The sequence below is a fragment of the Clinocottus analis genome, unplaced genomic scaffold (assembly GCF_023055335.1).
Source record: "Clinocottus analis isolate CAN_PGR_092001 unplaced genomic scaffold, fCliAna1.0.p SCAF_16, whole genome shotgun sequence".
NCBI classification, from domain to species: Eukaryota; Metazoa; Chordata; class Actinopteri; order Perciformes; family Cottidae; genus Clinocottus; species Clinocottus analis.
Window position 1 is genome coordinate 1,660,934 of NW_027175887.1, and position 24,520 is coordinate 1,685,453.

General features: G+C 44.0%; 3 protein-coding genes across 4 annotated transcripts; all 3 read right to left on the reverse strand.

The window, feature by feature from the left end:
• Nucleotides 1-3,060: 3,060 nt before the first annotated feature.
• On the reverse strand, nucleotides 3,061-8,973 carry LOC137786979 (homeobox protein Dlx3b-like). The gene is made up of 4 exons (XM_068579139.1): nucleotides 8,812-8,973; nucleotides 8,550-8,769; nucleotides 5,817-6,001; nucleotides 3,061-3,501 (listed from the first exon to the last, which is right to left on the reverse strand). The coding sequence occupies exons 1-4, from the start codon at nucleotides 8,971-8,973 to the stop codon at nucleotides 3,061-3,063; spliced, it is 1,008 nt and encodes a 335-aa protein (XP_068435240.1).
• Nucleotides 8,974-11,586: 2,613 nt separating this feature from the next.
• Nucleotides 11,587-19,180, reverse strand: LOC137787101 (26S proteasome non-ATPase regulatory subunit 11A). The gene is made up of 13 exons (XM_068579356.1): nucleotides 19,025-19,180; nucleotides 18,217-18,318; nucleotides 17,298-17,494; nucleotides 16,341-16,398; nucleotides 15,943-16,137; nucleotides 15,680-15,824; nucleotides 15,452-15,512; nucleotides 14,455-14,517; nucleotides 14,167-14,292; nucleotides 13,534-13,569; nucleotides 13,355-13,406; nucleotides 13,080-13,223; nucleotides 11,587-12,590 (listed from the first exon to the last, which is right to left on the reverse strand). Exons 1-12 carry the CDS (start codon nucleotides 19,113-19,115, stop codon nucleotides 13,081-13,083), a joined length of 1,269 nt encoding a protein of 422 aa, XP_068435457.1. The 5' UTR covers nucleotides 19,116-19,180; the 3' UTR covers nucleotides 11,587-12,590; nucleotide 13,080.
• Nucleotides 19,181-19,970: 790 nt separating this feature from the next.
• On the reverse strand, nucleotides 19,971-23,544 carry rpain (RPA interacting protein). Of its 2 annotated transcripts, XM_068579048.1 has the most exons (7): nucleotides 23,369-23,544; nucleotides 21,734-21,925; nucleotides 21,448-21,520; nucleotides 21,149-21,260; nucleotides 20,853-20,916; nucleotides 20,364-20,504; nucleotides 19,971-20,100 (listed from the first exon to the last, which is right to left on the reverse strand). In XM_068579048.1, the coding sequence occupies exons 1-7, from the start codon at nucleotides 23,438-23,440 to the stop codon at nucleotides 20,071-20,073; spliced, it is 684 nt and encodes a 227-aa protein (XP_068435149.1). In that variant the 5' UTR covers nucleotides 23,441-23,544; the 3' UTR covers nucleotides 19,971-20,070. The 2 variants fall into 2 exon arrangements, with proteins under 2 accessions (XP_068435149.1, XP_068435148.1); XM_068579047.1 differs by lacking the exon at nucleotides 19,971-20,100 and having other exon boundaries at nucleotides 20,138-20,504.
• Nucleotides 23,545-24,520: the final 976 nt, after the last annotated feature.

A 24,520-nucleotide genomic window follows, 5' to 3' on the forward strand; every position in this document is an offset into this window, starting at 1 on the left:
ATGTTGTTTTTAGTAACGTTGTTTCTAGTAACGTTTTTAGTAACGTTGTTTTTAGTAACATTGTTTTAGTAACGTTGTTTCTAGTAACATTGTTTTTAGTAACGTTGTTTTTAGTAACGTTGTTTTTAGTAACGTTGTTTTTAGTAACATTGTTTTAGTAACGTTGTTTCTAGTAACGTTGTTTCTAGTAACATTGTTTTTAGTAACGTTGTTTTTAGTAACGTTGTTTTTAGTAACATTGTTTTAGTAACGTTGTTTCTAGTAACGTTGTTTTTAGTAACGTTGTTTTTAGTAACGTTGTTAATAGTAACGTTGTTTCTAGTAACGTTGTTTTTAGTAACATTGTTTTAGTAACATTGTTTTAGTAACGTTGTTTCTAGTAACGTTGTTTCTAGTAACGTTGTTAATAGTAACGTTGTTTCTAGTAACTCCGGCTTGAGTAATGTTTTATGTAAAGATGTTTTTCACAATGTTGTTTGACACAGTGTTATTTTTAGTTACTTTGTTTTTAGTTACTTTGTTTTTAGTTACTTTGTTTTTAGTAACTTTGTTTTTAGTAACGTTGTTTTTAGTAACTTTGTTTTTCGTAACGTTTTACGTAACTTTTGATTTAAGTAGTGTTGTTTTAAGAGGGTTAGCTTAGCATTTTTTCCAACCTTTTGCGTCTCTGTGAGCGTGCCACAAGGCCGACATGAGACGTATTCTGTGTTCAGAAACGTCGACGTTCAACGTATCGCAGATCGCAGCCGCGGTTCGATAACTTTGTTACAAACTTCTCAAAGCTTTCCTTCCTCACGCCCTCTTTTTGTTGGCTAACCTGTGGGTTTGGTTGGTTGAGAGCAGCTTGTTTGTTACACACACACACACACACACACACACACACACACACACACACACTTCTCTCCTCCCCTCTCCAACTGGGTGCCACATGAAAGCAGTGTACACCCGTCTCTCTCTGTGTTATTAGTATCCAGAGACTCCAGAGTGTCTGCTGCACTGTCACCTCCCACAATCTCCTTTACACGCACTCTGTGTGTGTGTGTGTGTGTGTGTGTGTGTTTTATAATATATAGATGGGTGCAACCTGTATCTATTGTCTGACTCACTCTGACAGGCAGACCAGAAATGCCCCGTCAGCACACTTTCAACGCCTTTGTGCGTGTGTGTGCGTGCATACGTGTGTGTGTGTGTACGTGTGTGTATGTGTGTGTGCTTCACACGTAACTACACGCTGAAAATAATACACTCGTAGCTGATTCAAACATAGGCATTTTATTTTTTACTCATATCCTGAAAAATTCAAATAAAAAGCTCCTCCGGCACAAAGCCGGCGGCGTCACTGTTTCCTTTACAGTCGACACTATAAATAACAAACCTGAGTACATTACACGTTTTAATAAAACACAAAGCACTTATTTTCATGTTTTAGCACCAACTCTCTGTCGCTTTGGGTCGTTGTACTTATGGTGAAGAAGAGCACCGCTCAGTTGCAGAACGGCTTCTGTGGCTCTGGGGGAGCTTTGTCAAATTACCCCGATGATGTCACAGTGATGTCATCGGGGTGGACTTGGTTTAGCGTTGGCAGATCTCAAATTCAAAACAGAGAGCCTGCATTGCAAAGGACGTGTCCGTTTATCAACCCAGGGAGAGGAAGTGGGGGGGTCTAATGAAAGACGCTGCATCAGGGTGCATTATGGGAGTTGTGTGATGGAGCATTTTTGGAGCTTGGCTCATAGTAAAGGATAAAAGTCAAACCATCTTGATACAGCAGAACCACAGATATAATTGTTTTTCATTTCACGCATTATTCTTCCTTGTAAAACCTGATGCCTACATTACCCAAAATGCAACTTGACCGCCGACAGCTCGGTCGCAAGTTCGAGTGCATGCTAATAGCGGCTAACGTCGCCTCAGGCTTCCAGCAGAGACGAGCAGCGGGCTACAGCGGAAAGCTAACTCTCTTCTCAAGCCTAGACCCGACCGACTCAAGTGACATCACTGGAGGCAATTCACCAGACGCCACACAGCTCCCTCTTGAGCCACTACTTCTTTCTTTTTTACTGTTAGCTACAGAAGTAAATCATCCACTTCTTGTCGTCTCCAGGTCGCTCGCAGAAATGACGTATTTTTGTCGGCCAACCAGGAAGTGATTGTCGCTCTGTTCCCTCGACAAAGAGCCAATGGGATTATTGCGGAAAATGAGCTCTGGAGCAAACAAACGTTTATGATCTCTGCTCACGAGAGGATTACCACATAGTTCATGTCGTTGAACAATGGCTTGAAAGTCTCCTCAGCCTGTGTTAACCACAGACCTTATTTCAGGCGTTTAACCCAAAAAACATTAAAACTTCCAGGCGAGGGAACCGAAGCAAAAGTGCTGACTCATTTCTTCTTCTTTCTTTTTTGTTGCTGTTATAATTGCGGCACTCTTTCGAGCCTCCATTGTTCCGTCCGTGAATTCATTCTCACGACTTATTCCTCGTGGAAAAATTCTGTTTATAATTTGGCGCCAATACAGAAATCCTTTCAGTGTCTCTACAGTTTGTCTTCTGCGTTCGGCTGATTTGAATGTCATATTTTAAAAGGTTATCAGCCTTTTCAGCGTTCATGTAAAGACCAGCGTGTCTTAAAGTTTGCTGGCGTGGTGTGGCGGCGCTTCAACCTGCTGCAAAGCCGAGAAAATGTCAGTAGTATTCCGTTTGAGAGGGGAAAGCTTTGCCAGACGTCCTTTTTCCAGGAAGAGAAACGAAGGAAAGACTGAAGCTTTTTTTGGAATAAATATGGTCGTAATTAAAATATAAATTTTGTACTACCAGTGACTACAAATAATAAAATATGAAAAAAAGGCCACGTGCGTCCCCCGCTGATCTCCAGGAGTTCACGTGAGTTGATAAACTTCAAAGCGGAGGAGAACGATGTGTGTCTGTTTGTTGACTTCACGGCTCGTGTTGGGTGATCACTGTCAGGTGTTTCTATTTCCAAAGGGTGCTCCAAATCCCCGCCTGAAAAAAAACAAAAAAACCCACAGGTGTTCGGAGCGCAGGCCTCCAGGCTTCAGCGTCAGTAGACGGCTCCCAGACTCTGTGCCGCCGGCGGCGCCGTTGGCGGCGTGTGGTGCGCCGGGCCCGACGGCTGCAGGCCTAAATGTGCGCCCTGCTGCTGGTACCAGTTCTGGTGCGTGTAGTCTTCCATGCAGGCGGGCGCTGGACCCCCAGGAGGCTGGTAGGGCCCCTGCCCTCTGGCGGTGGGGTCCACCATCGCGTTAGTCTTGACGCCGTCGCCGCCGCCGGCGCTCGTGTTGCTGCTGCTGTTGCCGTCGTCGTTGCTGTTTTTGTTGTTGTTACTGCTGCTGTCCCACACAGCTGGGGATGGAGGAGAGTTGCAGGCCATGGAATCGCTGGCGTCCGGACTGTGCTCGACAGGAATTTCCCCCAGCGGAAACTCTCCGTTCTTGTAGAGCTTTTTGAACTTGGAGCGACGGTTCTGGAACCAGATTTTGACCTGGAAGAACGAGCGTCAAACGGTGAGACGACTTACAGAAGTTCAAGAGTCAACTTGGAGCAATGTTCACTGAAATCCCGTGAGTCAGTATTGTGTTAGCTTCGGTTTGGTCTCCACCAACTCCTTAGGGTGAAATCTCTGGCGCACTAGCAGAGCATTTGGCCGCGAAAATGACAGATATTTTTCTCAGGAGGTGGAGGAGACCAAACATGGAGCAAAAATATTAATAATTGATTTGCATTCAGTAGGATGTAAATGAAAGCCAACGCACAGGCCAGGTTCTGGTGATTTACACTCCTCTACCACAGAAGAATGAAACGCATCTTCTGTTGGCTCGCTTTATTACATTTATATCACATTACCAGGCACAATATTAATCCTTTCATAAGCAGTTCCTTCCTCTAAACTGTTCTTTAAATAAAGTGACTAAACTGTTTTTACCAAAAAAGAAGAAAGAAATGTCGCAACAAAAAAGGCAAAAAGTGTGTTAATAATTCATAATGTACTGTAATGTAAAAAAAATAATTAATACATAATAGTTTTTTACTAATAATAAAACAGCATTCATGCAACAAGACATTATCAAAACCAGTTCATGCATTACTCTAGATTATCACACGTTACAGTCACACGATGGCACAATGAGCGCTTTTCTTTCATTTGTATAAACAACTCGACAAGGGCAACAGATCAAATTACATGACAATCACGTCTTAAAGTTCATGCCTTTGTTTTCATAGAGCTCGTGTGTGCGGCTCAAGCAATAATCCCGAACATTGATTTACAGCATCATAAAAACAGCTCACATCACAAGTCAAGCGGATAATTCACGCGGTAGTAAATCATTGAGGCAGCGAAAGAATAACTACATAAACAAGACTGCCATAACCAAACCTACGCGCGGGCCCGCCTCCAATCGCTGGCTGGCAAATGCTTTTATACGTTTGGACATTATATTAATATCACCTCAGTTCCACGCTATCAAGAGTAACCGCACACTTTTGTGTTTTGTTGAGATATAAAATAAATCAGTGATTTTCAGAGCGTCAGGTGTGCCGTGGGAAAATGTCCAATTTCCCTCAATCAGTCCCCAAAAATATTATGTAGTTTCCACAAATAATTTTCCGTTGTTGAGCGTCTGAGCTGCAATATAGTGGCGGGTCGAGTAGTGAAATACTCTTCAATGCCGGCAGGGAGAACAATGCTGACCTACCATGTATGATGCAATATGCCTCAATGTGACATTTGGAAACTTTTTGGGCTGTTGGTGTGTCACAGGGTTTTTGGTTTGTAGAAAATGTGCCGGGGCTCAAAAATATATAACTGTGATGCAACAAATAAATGCTGGTGCTAATATTAACATTTCCCACCAAATAAAATAAGAAACTGCCTTGATCTCGGAAAGCCAATTCTGAGAACTACTTTACATCATGAAATAAAAGATTATTCATGAAATAAAAGAAGATTAACGTCCTTCCGCATCCCTGTGTAGCATTACAATCACAACGCAGCGCTGACGTGTTCTCTCCTTTCTGTTAGCCGGCGGTTAGCAGCTAGCAGCTAACGGTGCCGACCGCGCTAACAGCATTAACCTGGAGAGGAGCCGGAGGGGCGCGTTGCTACGCTGCCGCCTTATCGGCGCTATCCGCCGTAACTTCCGCACGAGCGCCATGCAGAGCGCCGTGCAGAGCGCCGTTCAAAGTGGCGCCCATGAGCCAGCCAGCGGGTAGCGCTGATGCGCACCAGCTAGCCATGCGCACCAGCCAGCCATGCGCACTAGCTAGCCATGTGCACCAGCCAGCCATGCACACTAGCTAGCCATGTGCACCAGCTAGCCATGCACACTAGCTAGCCATGCGCACCAGCTAGCCATGCGCACCAGCTAGCCATGCGCACCAGCTAGCCATGCGCACCAGCCAGCCATGCGCACCAGCCAGCCATGCGCACCAGCCAGCCATGCGCACCAGCTAGCCATGCGCACTAGCTAGCCATGCGCACTAGCTAGCCATGCGCGGCTTCGTAAGCGGAGCTGCCCTTCACATGGCTAATTGTTTTGGTGCTATATTGATGCTCGTAAATACCAACTGACAACTATTTTCAATGTACTTAATCTCAAGCATAAAGTACGTGGCGTCAACAAATTAAACAGGAATGTTAAAGGCTTTGAGCGTTGATGAGCTCACCTGACCTTTAGTTTGACTTCATCTGCCACGCTTCAAGTGTCAGTTTGGGATTTCAACTTCTCTGTGTTCACGCTTGTGATTCGCTTGTGTATGAAATGACGCTTTTTTAATGATTCACTCTTTGGGCCTCACCTGCGTCTGCGTGAGGCCCATCTGAGCGGCCAGCTCGGCCCGCTCCGGCAGTGCCAGGTACTGAGCCGTCTGGAATCTCCTCTGCAGCACCGCCAGCTGGTAGCTGGAGTAGATGGTCCGGGGCTTGCGCACCTTCTTGGGCTTCCCGTTGACCATCCGCACCTCCACGTCGGGTTCCTCTTTCACTGTGGAAAGGAAACGGTAAGAGGCAATGCGATAACCGTGCCGCTCCCCCGGACGGGGTTCTTTTTGTGTTTGTGGAACCTCGAAGATAAAAACGTCACGAGTGCCGTCCACTCTCTCTGTTGCACAACCTCCCGACAATGAAATGAACTCACATGGCAGTTTGTGCTCAGAAATAGCCACGGCCGCTACAACCCCGAAGATTTCAAAGAAATTCCAGCAGCCCTCTGAACTTGTAATTTTGGTCTGAGTGTCTCCCACAGCCGGGGAGCGAGACAGAGATTTATAGTTGCTTTCATGTCGCCCGGAGGCCGGCTTGTATACATCTCTCCCCGTTTGGGCTGTTATTCTGAAACCAAGATTTTTTCTCGCTTTTTCCCCTCTTGCTCTATACATATATATATATATATATATATATATATATATATATATATATATATATATATATATATATATATATATATATATATATATATATATGTATATATATATACATATATATATATGTGTATATATATATATATGTATATATATACATATATATATTTATATATATATGTATATATATGTATATATACACAAATATATATATATGTATATATACATATATATATGTATATATATATTTATATGTATATATGTATATATTTTATATATATATATATATATATATATATATATATATATATATATATATATATATATATATATATATATATAGCAACTTACTGGAAAAAAACTTTGTTTGAATTTGATCGACACATTTTTTCTTCTTTAACTTTTTAAAATAAGAAGCAACACATTTTTCAAAATCTGCATTCAAACCTTTTCTGTTCAATCTGTTTTGCAAATGTGATGCAGTATTGTAATATTTACACCATTTACACCAAATATTTTGGATTTCTTTTTTACATTTTCAACATACTTTAACTCTTTATGACTTCTTTCCAAATACTATCCAAAGCCTTTTTTCCGACATACCATATTAAAAAATAAGTCATTTTGGTTTAGTGTGCCAGTGCAAACTAACATGCATGTATTCATATTCAATAGAGACTTCTATTGTGTTACATAACATTACCATCGTGGATACTGAGACTAAATTCAGTATTTCTTCACAGAATTTTAGCAACTTTAATAAGACGATTAAAAAAACTTGTGTTAAAGGCCGATTCCAGTGTATTGACTTATTATTTATCACTTTTGTATATTATTTGTTGATCAATCCGTTTTTTTTTTGTTGACCTGTACGAATTGACGCTCTCTTTGTTATGTATTTGCATGGGCGTGGCCTCCTCAGATGTTTCACAGGCTGACTGACATGTCCTGACACCAGAGGTGTGTGGCTGAGGGCCAAAGTCCCCCGGGGCCGTTTCCACAAGTCAACTTCACACACAGAATGTCAAAAAAAACAGAACAACCGTCTGTGGAGCCGAGCCGCCTCGTGCTATCGCTTCACGTTAGCCGGTTAGCTTACCGATTGAAGCCGAGTGTTAATTAATGACTTCTTTATTCTGGATGGGAGGTGAAGGTGAAAAAAGGGCCCCGCTACAACGAGGCCATGGCGTCCATCCAAAGACCTTTAGGCCGGACTCCTATCAGAAATCTGAATCTGAAGGAAGTTCAAAGACCAGATGAGTTTACGGGGAACGAGACACAAGTCAAACTCTGTTTCCCTCCTCAACCCTCCTGAAGGCAGGAAGGATCTCCTGTTGCCTTTTTTCACTTTGAGCCAAACAGGTATTTTGTATTTTTCCTGGTGAACTTGAGTGCAATGGTTGAAGCGGGAACATCCGCCTTGGCAAGTGAAGCCTGAAGCTTTCGTTTATGAGTTCTTCTTCTCTGACAAAACAAAGACTCTACTTTGGACCTGGTGGCAAAGAACGACATCTGATACACAGACGCATGTTTGTGGAACCCTTGTTCACATTTATTTAGAAAGCATTGCAGATAAAGCCCCAAAAATAAAACACAATACAGCAAGAAAAATACACATATATCTTATAATAACTTGCCATGTATTTTTCCAGCTATATTGTTGTTGTTTTTTTCAGGATTATCTCAAATAATTTCAAAATAAATGGACTTGGAGTCCCACAAACATACATACATGTGTGTAAGTGTGTGTGTGTGTGTGTGTGTGTGTGTGTGTGTGTGTGTGTGTGTGTGTGTGTGTGTGTGTGTGTGTGTGTGCCATAACAACACAAACACACCAGTTGTGACTCCACTGATCTCATCTCATGGAGATGCGGAAGCTCAGTATGAAAACACATCCATATAAAAGCGGTGAAGACAGTTTAAGACGCAGTGGAGACATTCTCTCCGTGCGTAAAAGCCCGTGCGTAATTACCGGGTGCATGTGGCTAGACGTGAGCTGCTGCCAGGCATCAGCCTCGGGCGCAGGAGGAGGGGGTGGAGGGGGACGGGGACGTTTTTTAAACAACATGGAGATGGTGTTTTGGGGGTAAAACCCCGTTCTTTGAAAGGAGCCACAGTGCACCGTCTAACAGCGATCAGCGGGTTTGTTTGTGCGCCTGTCCCTGAACTCACCATCCTGCAGCAGCGCCTGCGCCTCCCGGCTGAACGCGCCGTGCTCCCGGTACGCCGAGTGGAGGTACGGGTACTCCGCCTTGGCCACGACCGGGTAGGCGCCGCCAGCAGCCACCCCGTGGAGGTTGTAGTGGTGGTGGTACGCGTACGGGTTGACGTGCTGCGCCGGGTACGACTGCTGCTGCTGCTGCTGCTGGTGGTGGTGGTTCTGCTGCTGGTTCTGCTGGTTCTGCTGGTCCTGCTGGTGTTGGTGCTGCGGCGCCGGGTAGAAGTCCTGCGCGCTCTGGCCGCTGTAGAAGCCCATGTCCGTGGACGAGGACTCCGGCAGGGTCGGGGAATCCTTGATGGCCGAGATGGAGCTCCCAGCCATGATGGGGAGGGACGGCTTCTTCTCCTCGAAGACAGGTGAGGACTGCCCGTTCATGTCTTCTTCTGATTGTTTCCTTGATTAATTATTAATATGTGTCTCGCTCTCGTGCCGGGGAGCGCGCTGGTTGCCTCTCAGTCCGGAGCTGAAGTCCCTCTGCAGCAGCCCGGGCTGTCCACCGTGGCGGCGCCCAACCCAACGAGAGCTCCTAATTACAGGGCGCGCCGAGCCGAGCCGAGCCGAGCCGGGGCAGAGAGGGGGGAGGAGGGAGGGAGGGAGGGAGGAGGGAGGGAGGTGGGGGTTCTCCTTCTCATTGGCCCGCCCTCTGCCTCCAGGCCGAGACGGCGCTTGACTGTCGCCTGTCTGGCTCCGATCCTCCTCCCGCAGGAACCTCCTAAAGCTCTCTCTCTCTCTCTCTCTCTCTCTCTCTCTCTCTCTCTCTCTCTCTCTCTCTCTCTCTCTCTCTCTCTCTCTTTCCCTCCCCCTTTCTCTCTCCCTCTTTTCCCTTCGCCTCTCTCTCTCTCTCTCTCTCTCTCTCTCTCTCTCTCTCTCTCTCTCTCTCTCTCTCTCTCTCTCTCAGCGGCTTCACTCATTCTCATGCTGATGTGGAGACAAGTGCTGCTGTCGAACCCATGTTGGGAGTTGTTTACAGTTAACCATGACTCAGTTAGCCTGCACACGTGTTGACACACACACACACACACACACACACACACACACACACACACACGAGGTCAAACAGTGCTCATAAATACAGCCTGCTATTAAACTGGAGGCACATAAGGACGCTGGAGAGTCCGCTTCAGTGGCGGCCAGCCAATAGAGGGCCGCGGGCCTGGCCCCGCCCACATTGAGCCGCCAACATATATATATATATATATATATATATATATATATATATATATATATATATATATATATATATATATCCAAAAGATACAGAAAATGTCAATTTTTCTATACAAATTTGAAAAGGTAGCATTATAGGCACAAGGTTAGTTAAAGTTGTAATAACTTTTAAGGACATTGCCGTGAGTGTTGTGTGTGTGTGTTATTAATGCAAGCCCGGAGTAATATATATATATATATATATATATATATATATATATATATATATTTATATATATATATATATATATATATATATATATATATATATATATATATATATATATATATATATATATATAATGTAATTATACAAATTCATGAATTAGTTTTTGTGAAAGAGCAAAAGCTAACTCGGTATAATCTCTCCTCCAACACCTGTTGGCTAAGCTACTCCAGCATGCTTTGGCTAAGCTAGCCGCTGAATGCAGTCGTGCTAACGCTATATTTTACTTTCCGTGCTTACTTTTTTAATCAGTTTGGACCGATCCAGCATGGACAGCTACGGGAGTAATGGACCGTTAAGCTACTAGGCTAGCATTTCAAGCTACGTTATCATCGCTACCCACAGACGGACGCCGGACTAAAAACTGGCGGTTATTGTATATGTTAGCTTCAGAAACTGTTTGTCAATCTGTTGTTTTTGTTCCACGATAAGATGCTTTTATTTTGAAGGCGGCTAGCAACGTTATAAATGAGGTCTCATTGTATGTCAAAAGATACGGAAAATGTCAATTTTTCTATACAAATTTGAAAAGGTAGCATTATAGGCACAAGGTTAGTTAAAGTTGTAATAACTTTTAAGGACATTGCCGTGAGTGTTGTGTGTGTGTGTGTGTGTTATTAATGCAAGCCAGGAGTAAGCAAACATAGTTATCGTTTTTGTGCCTTTGTTAAGAGCTCTTATTTTGGTTTTGGGAATTAATCAATGCATTTACAATCATCAGTCAAGTCCAGGACTATCTCATCATGCAACATGATGTAAATTATAATATACTGAATTGTTTTAATAAAATGTCATTATATGAAAGTGTTGAAATAACTGTTAAATATCTAACTGCAAAGGAAGTCTTTGCACACAAAGTGGTTTCAATCTCCCTAAAAGTTTGAATTGACTTCAGTGTGACGTGACGTCATCTCACCACCGGGTGTCGCTGTTGAGGAGAAGACAAGTTCAAAACGGGATTTCAGTTTTGAGAGAGAAAAAAACAACTAAAAAATATATCTAATCGAGGTGAAATGAAGTTTTAACATGAAAACCAATATTAATACACAATACATTTAAATATAACTTCACCTGAATGAAGAAGTCCATCCAGTGAGGAAAGCTCACTCTCTATTGTCTGTCTATTCTCTACGGAGCAGCTCTGCACCTGATCAACACCAGTTTGAGTTTCAGTGTTCCAGTTTCAGGATTTTGGGAGAGTTGTTCATATTTCACGAGATGTTTTGGACTGTTTTATTCCACTGGACTAACACATATACATTCTGAAACCCATCTTCTTTAAATGACCTTTCTATCCGCTACTTTGACTCTCCATCTCGCTGTACTGGTCAGGTGATGTACGATATATGGAGGTTTTATTTATCTCTCCCAAAACAAATAATCTTCATTGTTATTTCCATTTTCCCCAAATGCGTTGTGTCCTCCACAATCTTCTGGTTTGGAGCCGCTGGTCTAAAGTGTAGAACCGATACACGTTCATGTAAAGACATTTTAAAATCTTTGCTTCAGGAGTAAAAACCTGGAACACATTTTCATTCCCAGGAACCTAAAACTGGCAGGTTTACATTTTTTTATTATTATTAGTAGTAGTAGTAGCATTTGTCTTTCTCTATGTCATATATGGTAAACCTTCAAGTCCTTGCAAAAAATTAAGTTCCCAAAAAATGTACAACTTCTTCAGCGAACCCCGCTGCTGCATCTTCTTCTTCTTCTTCTTCTGAACCGACGTCGCGCCTCAGAGCGCAGAGTTCCCTCTCCAGGCAAAGCACATGATCACCAAGCTCTCAGTATTCTGTTCTTACGCATTGTTATATATAAAAAAAAAAACAGAGGACATGTGTGACTATATCAGGCCTTGGAGGATCAGAGGCGCTTGGCAATGTTATATACAAACAGGAAGTGAGGGGTGAATGTCCTCCTCTCCTTGTGGCGTGGTCCCGTGTGGACTGGAGAGAAAATTCCCTTTGTGGTCCACAAATCCCAGAATGCCTTGTGAGTGTGAGGGGGGCGGAGTCAAAGGTCAGAGGAAGGGTGGAGGGAGACGGGCGGGGTTCTGATGGCCGGCCTCCGGGTGACCGCGGGCCGTCAGAGAGGTCCTAAACATTCCGTTTGGGCGCCAACCGACCCGCGCCGAGCATCTTCTTTTGTTCCATATATAATACATGTGTGGATAAGTACTGTGTACGGACTTTTTTATTGGTATTTTACAAGATTCCCTGATGGCCAGCGCAGAAAGAAAGAAGAAAAAATAATGGTGTGTGAGGGGGATAGGGGTCCAAATTGTACATACAGGAGCAACCGGAGGTGGGAGAAGAGCAGAGACGGGGGCGGGGCGTTCGTCCACGTCGTGTCGGATCAACCCCCCTGATTGGAAGGGACGAGGGAGAGGTGGAGTGGAGAGGAGAGGGAGGACGAGGAGGAGCGTTTTGAGGGGCGTCTTCGGTTCGGTCGGCTGGTTTCGTTTGCTCGCTGGGTCGCTTGAAGTGTTCGTCTTCTCCTCGTCCCTCCCGGGCCGACGCGAGCGAGCAACCAGAGGTCCTGACTGACGGGGTTGCTCTCTCTGAGGGGCGAGAGAGAGATATAGAGAAAGAGAAAGAGAGAGAGGTTAAAGACGACATGTGACGAATGTTTCAAAGCAGAAAGGCGAGTATTCACCTTATTGTCAACCGTTAGTTGAAGAGACTGATGCGGCTCTCAGGGCGTGATTACAGTCTTCAGACATCCTTTAATTATTTTCATTATTAAAACAGAGACTCTCACACTGGTGTAATCCCAATTACCGGGACCAGTTTGAATGTGACCGGCACCAAAATCCAGATTGCAACGAGGCCATCGCGCCGACGTGGATATTATTCTTACTTCAATGAAGCTTTGCTGGTTTTAACACTTTCACACATAACAGAGCATCAACTCATCGTCAGTTTACGTCTTTTCATGGGAATTGTCCACCAAAAGACAAATATTCACCACGAGCCCCATCCTATAATATACCAGAATATTGGTATCAACCGTTCTTATGATCTAGTCCTGATGTCATCACTGGACTGACCCTATGTCAGCTTCTTGGCTTTGTTGTAGAGCGAGTCCACCACTTTGCTCATGTTCTGGATGGTCTCCAGAGCCGCCTCGTACGTCTTGTCCACCGCCGGCTCGTCGAAGACGATCAGAACACCTTCGCCTTGGTCCAGAATACCTGCTCGGCGGGCAACAGAGAGAGAAGGGCGCTAAAGAAGCCGCTGGAGGGCTGACGGTTTAAGATTTGAACGCTGGGAGTAACTGCAAGTGAACTGGACTCCTCGGCCAGAAACAATAACTCATGTTTACCGTGAAACTTCTCGTCCAGGATCATCTGCGACAGCTTCCTCTCCACGTCTCCCTGCAAAACACACGCAATCGGACCGTGGGTATCTTTTACTGTCAAAAAGCCCGAAGGAGCCGACTGCTGAACTATAAAGAACGTCTCAAGAGGGGAACACTGATGATGACGATGATGATGAGCGTACCTCGGATAGTTTGATGAGGGAGGAAATGTGTGCCATCTGTCGGAAGAAAGGAAGGACAAGCAGAATGAGTAAAGACAGTGAACTGGAAGTATCTTAATGATGAACCGTTGTGATGTATTATGCGTTGATGATGTCTCGACTGCACGATAATTACTGCAGTGACTGATCGTACGATATGAGGACATGACCGGATCATTTTAACGTTTTATGGACTAGTCGTGAACATTTGTTTTCCCTCATCTCGATATTGCCGGTTGTCTTTTTTGTTTACAGAAGAATGTCAGCAACCTTTGAGTCAACATGATGATTTTTTTGTTAACTGTGAGTCAACTTTGATTTATTATTTTGGATGTGTGGTATTATTATATTTTGTTAAGATATTTTATTCCCTTTACGATGTCTGAATAGCATTATTATGCTATTACACTATCACCAGTGGCCTAAAATGGTCTTAAAATGACATTATTTCTGGGGCAATGTATCATCCATCTAAAGCAGAAATTGGGCCAAATTATTTATTTTTCAATTTGTAACTTTGTCCTGTTTTTTTCTGCAAAAAACATCTTCTTGATGTAATAAATCTCCGTTGGCCCTGAACCAGGCTCCGTGCCTCCCGGCTGCAGAGAGGACTACCTGGACCCTGGAGAACGGCTCGATGACCCGGATGAGGTTCTGCTCCAGCAGGTTGTCGTACAGCGAGGTCAGGTGGTCGCTGATGATGGGGTCGTCCCTCAGCTCCGCTTTGTACTCTGTTAGCGCCTGGAGGGGGGGATTGTGGGAAACGGACATTTAAAATCACAGCTAAAGGCAAAACATGCAGAAAGGCAGACAGATAAAAACCTCAGTGTCATTAACGACGCCGTTAAGGAACATGGAAACGGTTAGCGGCCTAAAGAAAGTCCACAAACTCCAGACACAAACCTTTTCAAAGTCTGCCAGCGACCGGTTCTTGCTGGCTTGTGCGACACTTTTCAGCGAGTCCGTCTGCAGAAACAGAACATCAAGAAAAGGTTACGGGCTCATGCGTCATAAATATGTCATTAAATAAATACAGTAGCTCCAGGGACGGCCATGCATCTCATCAAATGAAATCTAACTGTTTCGCTAAGCCCCGCCCCCCTCAGTTACTGTTGCTGCTCGTTAAACTGTTCGCGAGCTGGTTCTGAACCACATCTCGGCCTTTTTAGTGGATCCTGAAACTGCAAGACGCAGGAAAATAAGGAATCCGGGTCAGTGTCAACTTCCCCAGAGTGGACACAGAGCCTCTCGGAGCAGCCAGCGCTTTTCTCGTGCTACTCAGGAGCGGGCTTTTTGTTAAAAACATTGTTAAAAACGTGCTCCTAGCCGTTGAAATAACGCGACGAAGGGCCGATCACACCAGGCGCGACTCTCAAAAACGCATCGCAAGCAAAACTATTCTTCTTCCTTTCATGCGCGCCTTTAGATAGAGAGAGCGAGAGCGCGAGAGAGATAGAGATAGAGATATAGATAGATAGTTGCCAAGGCGTTTTTGAAGCGGCTGCACTTTTAAAAGTCGTGTCTGGTGCGATTGTCCCGCGTTAACACGCTAACGTTTGTGGCTCCCTTTAGAGCAGAGGAAAGAACCAGTGGGGCACACCGAGGGTCAGGATATATTGCACCTCACTGCAGTCACAGGAAGCACTGAGAGACTGAACGCACCACGGGGACGTCCTGTCCGATTTGAAGAGAAGTCTAGCGTTACCATTGCTGGTAAATCGGGACAAAAGACTGGAGATGCAAGTAGTAAGTTTGCCAAACAATGTCTTGGCAATATCATATTTGCACGATACAAAAGACAGCCTCCTCCACACAGTGGACGGGTGTCTTTCAGGGGAGGGTTTCACAGCAAACGGTTTAAATTAGACTCAAAAGTTTCTTAGCAATGTTAAAATGCTACCTCTCTGCCAGCGTGCCTCAGAGCCAGCTTGCCACTGATGAGGGAGTGGACATCCTCTGGCCTGGAACGGAAAAGAACACGCGTCAGACACAACCGGACAAAGAAGACTCATCTGGGCAGTCGAGCGTCTCTCATTGAATCTTTTAAAACCCAGATATTGGATGAATGGCGGCTGCAAACTGTTTGGACGTGATCGTGGCGCTGACATGTGATTAGTTTACCACTTACAAGTTGAGCATGATTTTGCAGAGCAGCATGTATTTGAGGGCTGTGATGGCCCGGGGGCTGTCGATGGAGTCGTAGCCTTCGAAGGCCTCGTAGAAGTAGGAGTACGCCGTCTTCCAGTCCTTGTCCTCCGCTGCGTGAATGATCCCTGGAAACACACACGCATACACACACACACACACAGAGACACAAACACACATCAGGTGCTGCAACAGGAAATAGCAGTTTGCAGCTGAGCATCAGCTCCCTCACAGCGGCGTCTGTACCTGACTGCATGTCTAAAGCCGCCTGTAGTTTGGGCGCGCAGTAGATGGCGTTGGCGGTCGTCCGGGCCGAGGTGAGGGCGGCGCGCGCCTTGGGCAGGTTGCTCAGCCCGTGGTACGTCTTGCTCTCCAGCAGCTGCACCTCCACCAGCAGAGCCTTGTCGTCCATCTTCTTCAGCTCCTGCAGCAGCTGGGTGCCTGAGGAAGGGAAGAGAGGACACAATAGATGGATATGTACTTTATTAATCCCCAAGGGGAAATTTGCTTTCAATGCTTTCAGTGCGCTCACTGAATAAATGCATTTCCCCCCTGATCCTTTATCCTTTATTCCCCTTTTATTTAATTTTATTCTGGTTCCCAAGGAATTTAAAAACAGCGACTGCAGGAGCCTCAACACTCACCGAGTTGCAATGCCTCCTGGTAGCACTTTGTGTCGAAGTACAACGAGATGAGACGAGCCTGAGGAGAGAGAATTTCAATATGAGTGCCCGGGTGGACAACTGAGTCTGCTTATGAATAACAAATATATAAGAAATATGCAGCACAGCTCTACATGTGTACAAGTCGTTTGTAACAACCGTCTGTCAGCTGGAAAACAAACGTTGCACACGCAGGTAAAGGTGCTTATTTTTCAAGGAAAATTGTACATTTTAAAAAAAAAATAGTGTTTTTTTAAACTACTGGTTCGGCCACAAGAAAATTGTCAAAGTAACAGATTAATAACATCATGCTCACAAAGTTGTGCCTTCAATCACAAACAAAGTTGCTCTTCCTGATTTGTCGCTTTTACAACCATTAGCCAAAGAAGTGTAAAATATTAAATATAGCATTTCATGCAGCAAGACTTCTTTTAGGACGTAAATGAGCACTTTGAGACTCTACATGTTTGGCGTGAGCTGGGTGCCGTTTGTTCGTTGTATCAAGTTCAGCTGCTGATCAAACCCTCTGAGGTAACGACAGCATACCTGAAATACAGCATGATTGAGCTCTTTCACTGCCACTAACTGCACTCTCTCCAGACTAATGTAATGACCTCTGGAGCATAATTAATGATGTGCTCACGCACTTGGCAAAACAAAGAAGATTCTTCCAATTAGTCAGCGAGTGTTTTGGAGTTGTTTTTACATCGATAACTAAACCAGACAGTCGCCCGACAAGTCCATCCTAACCTTGAGATGGTCTGTCCGTTTGGGCTGCCGGACAACGGGCGACAATCCCACCACACACCCACAACTTCCAGCATCTTGTCGCAGCTATCTGGTGCCATATCTTGCGAACGAATGGCCGGTTTTCACTCGCCAAACCCAAAGCAGAGCAGCTCCAGAGGCCGAGCCAACCACCAGCACCTGAAGCCTCACCTCCAGCCCCTGTCTGAGGAAGGTCCTCTTCTCCACCTTGGCCCACTCTATGCACTCCAAGCAGAGCTCGACCTCCTGGCCCGTGGCGGCCTCCATGTCCAGGAACATGTCCAGCAGGGAGCGGACTAGCCGGGCTGCCTTGGCCTTGGAGATGGAGTTGAGGAAGGGGCGCACGTATTTCAGCAGACCCCCGAGCTCTGAGGCGAGAGAGTGGGAGGAAGCGAAAGGAGTAATGCACACGAGCACCAAGCAATAGGAAATGGATGGTGAACGCACAAAAATTAAATAAACACTCCCGATTCTAAATAGTATAAGTGATGAAAGACAAACCTTCAGCCGTTTAACAGACACTTTTATATCGGAGTAAAGAACAGTACAAGCCGCTGTCTAGCTACTCAAGGTTAGTTGATTCGACATCTTACAGGTTTGCAAACCGTGATATCGGAGCCTTGACGGAACAAAACATCCAGTGCATTCACGCTCTGTTTCTCAGCTTCAGTAAAAACTTTTACTCAAACGCTTTACCGCACACATTTTACAAGAATCGCCGGCCGCTCCTCTAAAAAGCCCTTGCTGCCCGGCTGTCACAATTTAGTAACGTCCTCAGATTAAGTGACACCAAGTCCCAATTTTCTAAAAATAAAAAACTTTTAGGGGATGCTCCCTTAAAAAAAAAAAGTGAAATGAAATAAAACACATTGTATGAGCCTTTTCTTGTCAGCCAATACAATCAAAAGACATGTCACGTGTGGTCATAAAACAATCCAATTTGGACCAAAAATATCAAAAACCTCAACTACAGTCAGGAGTCTTACCCAGTGAAAACTGTAGTGACTTTAGTGCGTGTGTGTGTGTGTGTGTGTGTGTGTGTGTGTGTGTCCAAATCATGGGCCGATCATGAGCCGTCACTTCCCGTTACCTGCAGCCTGTCCCGTCTTGGCCAGCAGTCCGCCCAGCTCCAGGATGCTCTGCTCTTTAACGCGCACCGCCTCCTCATCGCTCTGCTGGATGTCCCGCTTCACTATAACACACACACACACACACACACACACACACACACACACACACACAATGAATGATGTAATTGGATCCGTATTGACATGAATCACCGTGATGAGGGACCCGGTGAAACGCCGCTGTGGGTCCATCTGTCTCCAGAGGCTCGTTATGAATCGCGGGGTCGCGCGGGCTGAGAGGCGGGCAGCCAAGTGGCGCGAGAGGCTGTGAACCGTCGGCGCTGTCATGTTTAAACAATTAGCCACATTGACAGCGACGTAGCCGCGCTGTACTGGTCGACACACAGCGTCGTTGCTGTGACACAAAGTCGCCGGTGTTACCGGAGTCCTAACCCGGCTCCCACATCCGTCCCCGCGTCCGCCTGACGTCTGACAAGGCGAGCAACCGCCGCCAACGTCGCTGCTGGCGGCGCGCGAGCGTGTCGCGAACCGCACTGACAAGCAGGTTACCGTCAAATGAATGAGCCGGGGAAGCTAACGTTAGCTCGTCAGGCAAAGCTAGCCGGCTAGCCCGCCGCTGCTGCTGACTCACTGCGCAAGCAGCGAGAGAAAGGAGGCTAGCTAACCAGGCGTAGCTGCGCTGCTGCCAGCCGGCTAACTCGGGCTGCTCCACGCTTGATGGACGGGTGCGCAGCGTCCGTGTTTCTGGGGCGCGCGGTTGTTTTTTTTTCTCTGTCTAGTGTCGCGTTGTGCTGTGCCGATTATATTCACCTATAGAGTGCAGGATATCGATAGAGGCATTCCGGTCCGTTCCAAGAAGAGACTGTGCTCTCTGAAACTCAGCCACTGCCGCGGCTGCCATCTTTCCTCTGCCTGCCTGCTGCCGCTCCGAAGTCCGCTCTGTCGAGTTGTTTTCCGGTCAGGTCGTTCAACGCGGTCGGGACAATGCCGCCCCCTAGCGGCGACGGAGGAGTTCCGCATGCCAACAAGTGCGGGCACGTAAAAAAAAAAAAGGATTTTTGAACTATCTGGTATATAAATGATGCTCATGGTTTTCTGTTTGATGCTTGTGAAAACGTTGAATAAAAATGTTTTATTGGACGTTATGGATCCCATTCGCTAGCAATTTGCAGATTTCCACCGTCCATAAACGACCTAAGAAAATACCACAGTATTCCACTACTATATATGTTCATACATTTAATAACACATAATTTTAAACCAGATTAAAAAATATGTATAGCATGTAGCGTCAACCATATTATGTTAGTTTAGACATTTAATTTTACCCTCATTTCCACAGGTGAATGTTCCTTGACATTGACTTGACCACTTATTTATTATGGTTAATAATTACATGCAGCGTGTCAAACCATGCCCAAGTGAACATACATGTGTGTCAGTAACATCATTTGATCTGACAGAAGAAAAAGTGTGGATGCATTATCTACACAGTGGATTTTGGAGCTAAAAAAGAATGGACCTCTAACCCCTGAGTATTGTGAACATCACTCTGTGAAGCCAAAACGAACACAGGAAAATGCCTACCAGACTAATATAAATGTGTTTTTAATGTTTTAATTAAATTTAAAAAAAAATCTATTTCAGTGTGCTTTAAGCTTTGTGTATTTAGGGCTGGACGGTTGGATCAGTCACATCGGTGGTTACTGGCACTAGGCGCATACAGATAAATAAAGTATGACCAACAACTTCAATATTTTGAACAAAAATAGTATTTATTTCACACAACATACTGAGAACAAAACAATAAAATGAAATATGATGAGTTAAGTCACTCCGAACAGCTGCGTCTGCTTTCACAAGACAATGGACAGGTAGTCACAAAACTGAAAGCACAAAAAAAAAAACAGTTAAGTTGTGACGGAAGAGGATCCATTAGTCACAAGTGATGCCAACGCTACTGTTGTTTTTTTCCCCAATGAGGGAAACCGGGTCAGTCGAGGAGCAGAGAACTTATTTGAGCAACGTGCCAGCACATGCGCAATAGTAAAGAAGGAAACAAAAAGGCCTATAAGGAAAAATAATACAAATCCAAGGCAACAAGTATCTTTTGGGTGTTATCTTCCTGAAACTTAAGACCGGGCCGTACCTTGCAGCTCATCATGAGATTAGGAGAGCAGTCCATGTCTGGAGCTACAGAGAAAACAGGGTTGCGGAGACAGTCCTCCATGTGCTCCGACACCCTGGACTCCAGGAGACTCCTCAGGACATCGGGGGTGACGTTCTGTTTCTGAAGACGGAAAGCCGTAGAACGTCAAATGAAGAAAACTGTAAAAACGAGCCGACTCCTAGGAAACTTCTGCCACACATGTCTGTGTGTCTGTGTGTCTGTCTGTGTGTGTGTGTGTGTGTGTCTGTGTGTCTGTGTGTCTGTGTGTGTGTGTGTCTGTGTGTCTGTGTGTGTGTGTGTCTGTGTGTGTGTGTGTGTCTGTCTGTCTGTCTGTCTGTCTGTCTGTCTGTCTGTCTGTCTGTCTGTCTGTGTGTGTGTCTGTGTGTGTGTCTGTGTGTGTGTGTGTGTGTGTGTGTGTGTGTGTCTGTTTGGTGATATGATAGCACAGAGTGTAACAAACAAACACACCTTTGTGTTAATGTACAGTCCACAGGTGCAGGAAATGAAATGGCTGTTGATGTCCAAGTTGTTCCTGTGAGACAGAATCATAAATATAAATAAAATCATGAATACATGTGTTGTTATCAACCGTCCTGTGGTATAAGCCAGCAGTGACAGATTTCCAAATGTTTGCCTCGACAGCTAATGGAAGAGACAAAAACTATGAAGAGATGTCTGCCTACAACTTGTTTTAAATGTTGTATTTGTAACTTGAGATTGGTAGTTAAAAATATGGGAAACTACACGCCATGCCTCAGACTCACATGTGACATATGGGGCAAATAATATACGTGTCCTCCATCCCCTCAACAACAGACGATATGTACTGCTGCTCAAACTGCAGGTCCCTCTCGTACTCTTCAATAATAGACATTTCTGGGGCACGGAGAAGAGAACACAGAGTCAACAGTTTTATTTTTACAGTATAGCGGCAGAAATATCTCAACCCTGCCGCAAGCGTAGAATCACTCTGCTCTGTGGTATTTATTTGAACATCTACAGTCACGAGTTTGGACAATAATAATAATGAACAGGGTAATTTGAATTAAGGAAAACATAGTACCATGAGACAGCAGCTCCTGTTGGATTTCTTCCAGTACTGCTAGTTCATCGTACTCCTTCATGACACTGAGCATCTGAGTGTGGAAGAAAAGACAAAAGACCTCCACTTGGTTATGGAACTCAAAAAAGCAGATTTCATGTGAAGAAAGACTTATTTTAACATGTTTTTTAATTTTTTTTTTTTTAAGGGCAGGTCTCTCTGAAAAGCAAAGAGCAGTACGAGATCTAGAGGACACAGGGAAAGAGTACAGTATACCTCGTGAGGGAGAAGGAAAAGACCAACAGACCTCTGCCATGCCCTCCGGCCCCCACAGCGAGGGCAGCCTCCGGTCCTCTGACTGCAGGGCGCTCCACTCCTCCGCCATCACCTCCTGGACGATGATGGAGGACCCGCCGCCGCTCCGCTGCGGGCTCTCCCCTGTCTGCCGATACCTCTCCAGCAGCCTCGTCCGGCTGTTTTTCAGCCTGTCTACACAGCGCTGCGAAACACAGAGGAAGAGGAGAAGAAAACACAAATACATAAGGGTGTTAAACTGGAAAGAAGCAGCAGCGCTAGTATATGTACACATACAGCTAGTTTATGTTCACACATCTGTACACAATTATAGATAGTATGTCTACACATACAGCTAGTATATGTACACACAGCTGTACACATACAGCTAGTATATGTACAGCTAGTATATGTACATACAGCTAGTATATGTACAGCTAGTATATGTACACACAGCTTTACACATACAGCTAGTATATGTACACACAGCTGTACACAATTAAAGATGGTATGTACACATACAGTTAGTATATGTACACACACAGCTTTACACATACAGCTAGTATATGTACACAAAGCTGTACACAATTAAAGATAGTATATGTACATATACAGCTAGTATATGTACACATACAGCTTTACACATACAGCTAGTATATGTACACAAAGCTGTACACAATTAAAGATAGTATATGTACATATACAGCTAGTATATGTACACATACAGCTTTACACATACAGCTAGTATATGTATACAAAGCTGTACACAATTAAAGATAGTATATGTACATATACAGCTAGTATATGTACACATACAGCTAGTATATGTACACACACAGCTTTACACATACAGCTAGTACATATACACATACTGCTTTACACATACAGCTAGTACATGTACACATACTGCTAGTATATGTACACATACTGCTAGTATATATACATACCCCAGTTGCATGCGTACATATACCAGCTTTATGCTGGTATATGTACGAATACAGCTGGTACATGTACATATACAGCTTGTACATGTACACATACAGCTAGTATATGTACACATTCAGCTTTACACATACAGCTAGTACATATACACATACTGCTTTACACATACAGCTAGTACATGTACACATACTGCTAGTATATGTACACATACTGCTAGTATATATACATACCCCAGTTGCATGCGTACATATACCAGCTTTATGCTGGTATATGTACGAATACAGCTGGTACATGTACATATACAGCTTGTACATGTACACATACAGCTAGTATATGTACACATTCAGCTTTACACATACAGCTAGTACATGTACACATACTGCTAGTATATGTACACATACTGCTAGTATATGTACACATACTGCTAGTATATATACATATACCAGCTGCATGCGTACATATACCAGCTGTATGCTGGTATAAGTACGAATACAGCTGGTACATGTACATATACAGCTTGTATATGTACGCATACAGTTGGTATGTGTATGCATACAGCTAGTATATGTACGCAACTACGCATACGGCTAGTTGTTGTATGTACAGATAGCTTAGTATGTGTACACATACAGCTAGCTAGCTGTCAGCCATTAGTTAGCTCGCTAGCTAGCTCACGTAGTTAACATTCGCCAGCTGTGTTTCTCACCTGGCGGTACGTTTCCTTCCATGGCGGAGTGGTTCCTTTATAAAGTGAGCGGTGTCTTTGCAACGCATCCATCTTTGCTGCCACTAGCGAGGGTAAAGTGACATGAATAATAAAAGAACCAATACTGCCGAAAACTGAGGGAGATTTCTAAAACCAAAACATTCCAGCGTTTTAACCCCGTGACCCGGAACTTGACGTGCGCAGCGGTGCATGATGGGTCTTGTATTTCTCTGCAGTTGTGAAAAATAGTTGCCTCAAGAATATTTTTTTTTATTTTCCTGAATTTGATTCCTTTGAATGATGTAATGGTGTTTCAAAGCCAGGAATGGCATTACGGTGTAGAAATTATGTTAATAAACTTCTCATTGGTGTGTTGGCCTGAAAGTGATCAAACACCATGTCTGAAACATATGAAATCAGCTTTATATATATATATATATATATATATATATATATATATATATATATATATATATATATATATATATATATACATATATATATATATATATGTATATATATATATATATATATATATATATATATATATATATATATATATATATATATAAAGAAAGAGAGAGAGAGAGAGAGAGAGAGAGAGAGAGAGAGAGAGAGAGATACATCAACACAACTACCTCTGCCAACCTTGTTTCCATGTTATATACAAATATTACTTATATTGATTACAAATTACCTATGCTGTTGAACACTCAGAGGTTGCTGAAGCAAACTTTAAAGGGGAACAACGCCCATTTTCAAATTTTAGATGTGTGATTCCTATAGTCCAAGACAGTCCAAAAATATATACTTAAACATGAACTCTCTCACAAATCCCAAAACTTGGCACTAAAACTCATATCCGTGATGTCATCAAGTATAAAGTGAACTGCTCCATAGACAAATTGCAGCCAATTCACCACATACACTCCTTGTGTGTACTATTGCTCAACATACTTTTATGTGAATAAACGGTCGTAACTATCTTTTTTCGGATGTGCTGAACTGTAACCACATGGCCTACTGAAAGCTTCCACACATTATGTCACCAAATGATGTGTGAAAATCTAAGTCTGAATTTATATATATATGTATATACATATGTGTGTGTATATATATATATATATATATATATATATATATATATATATA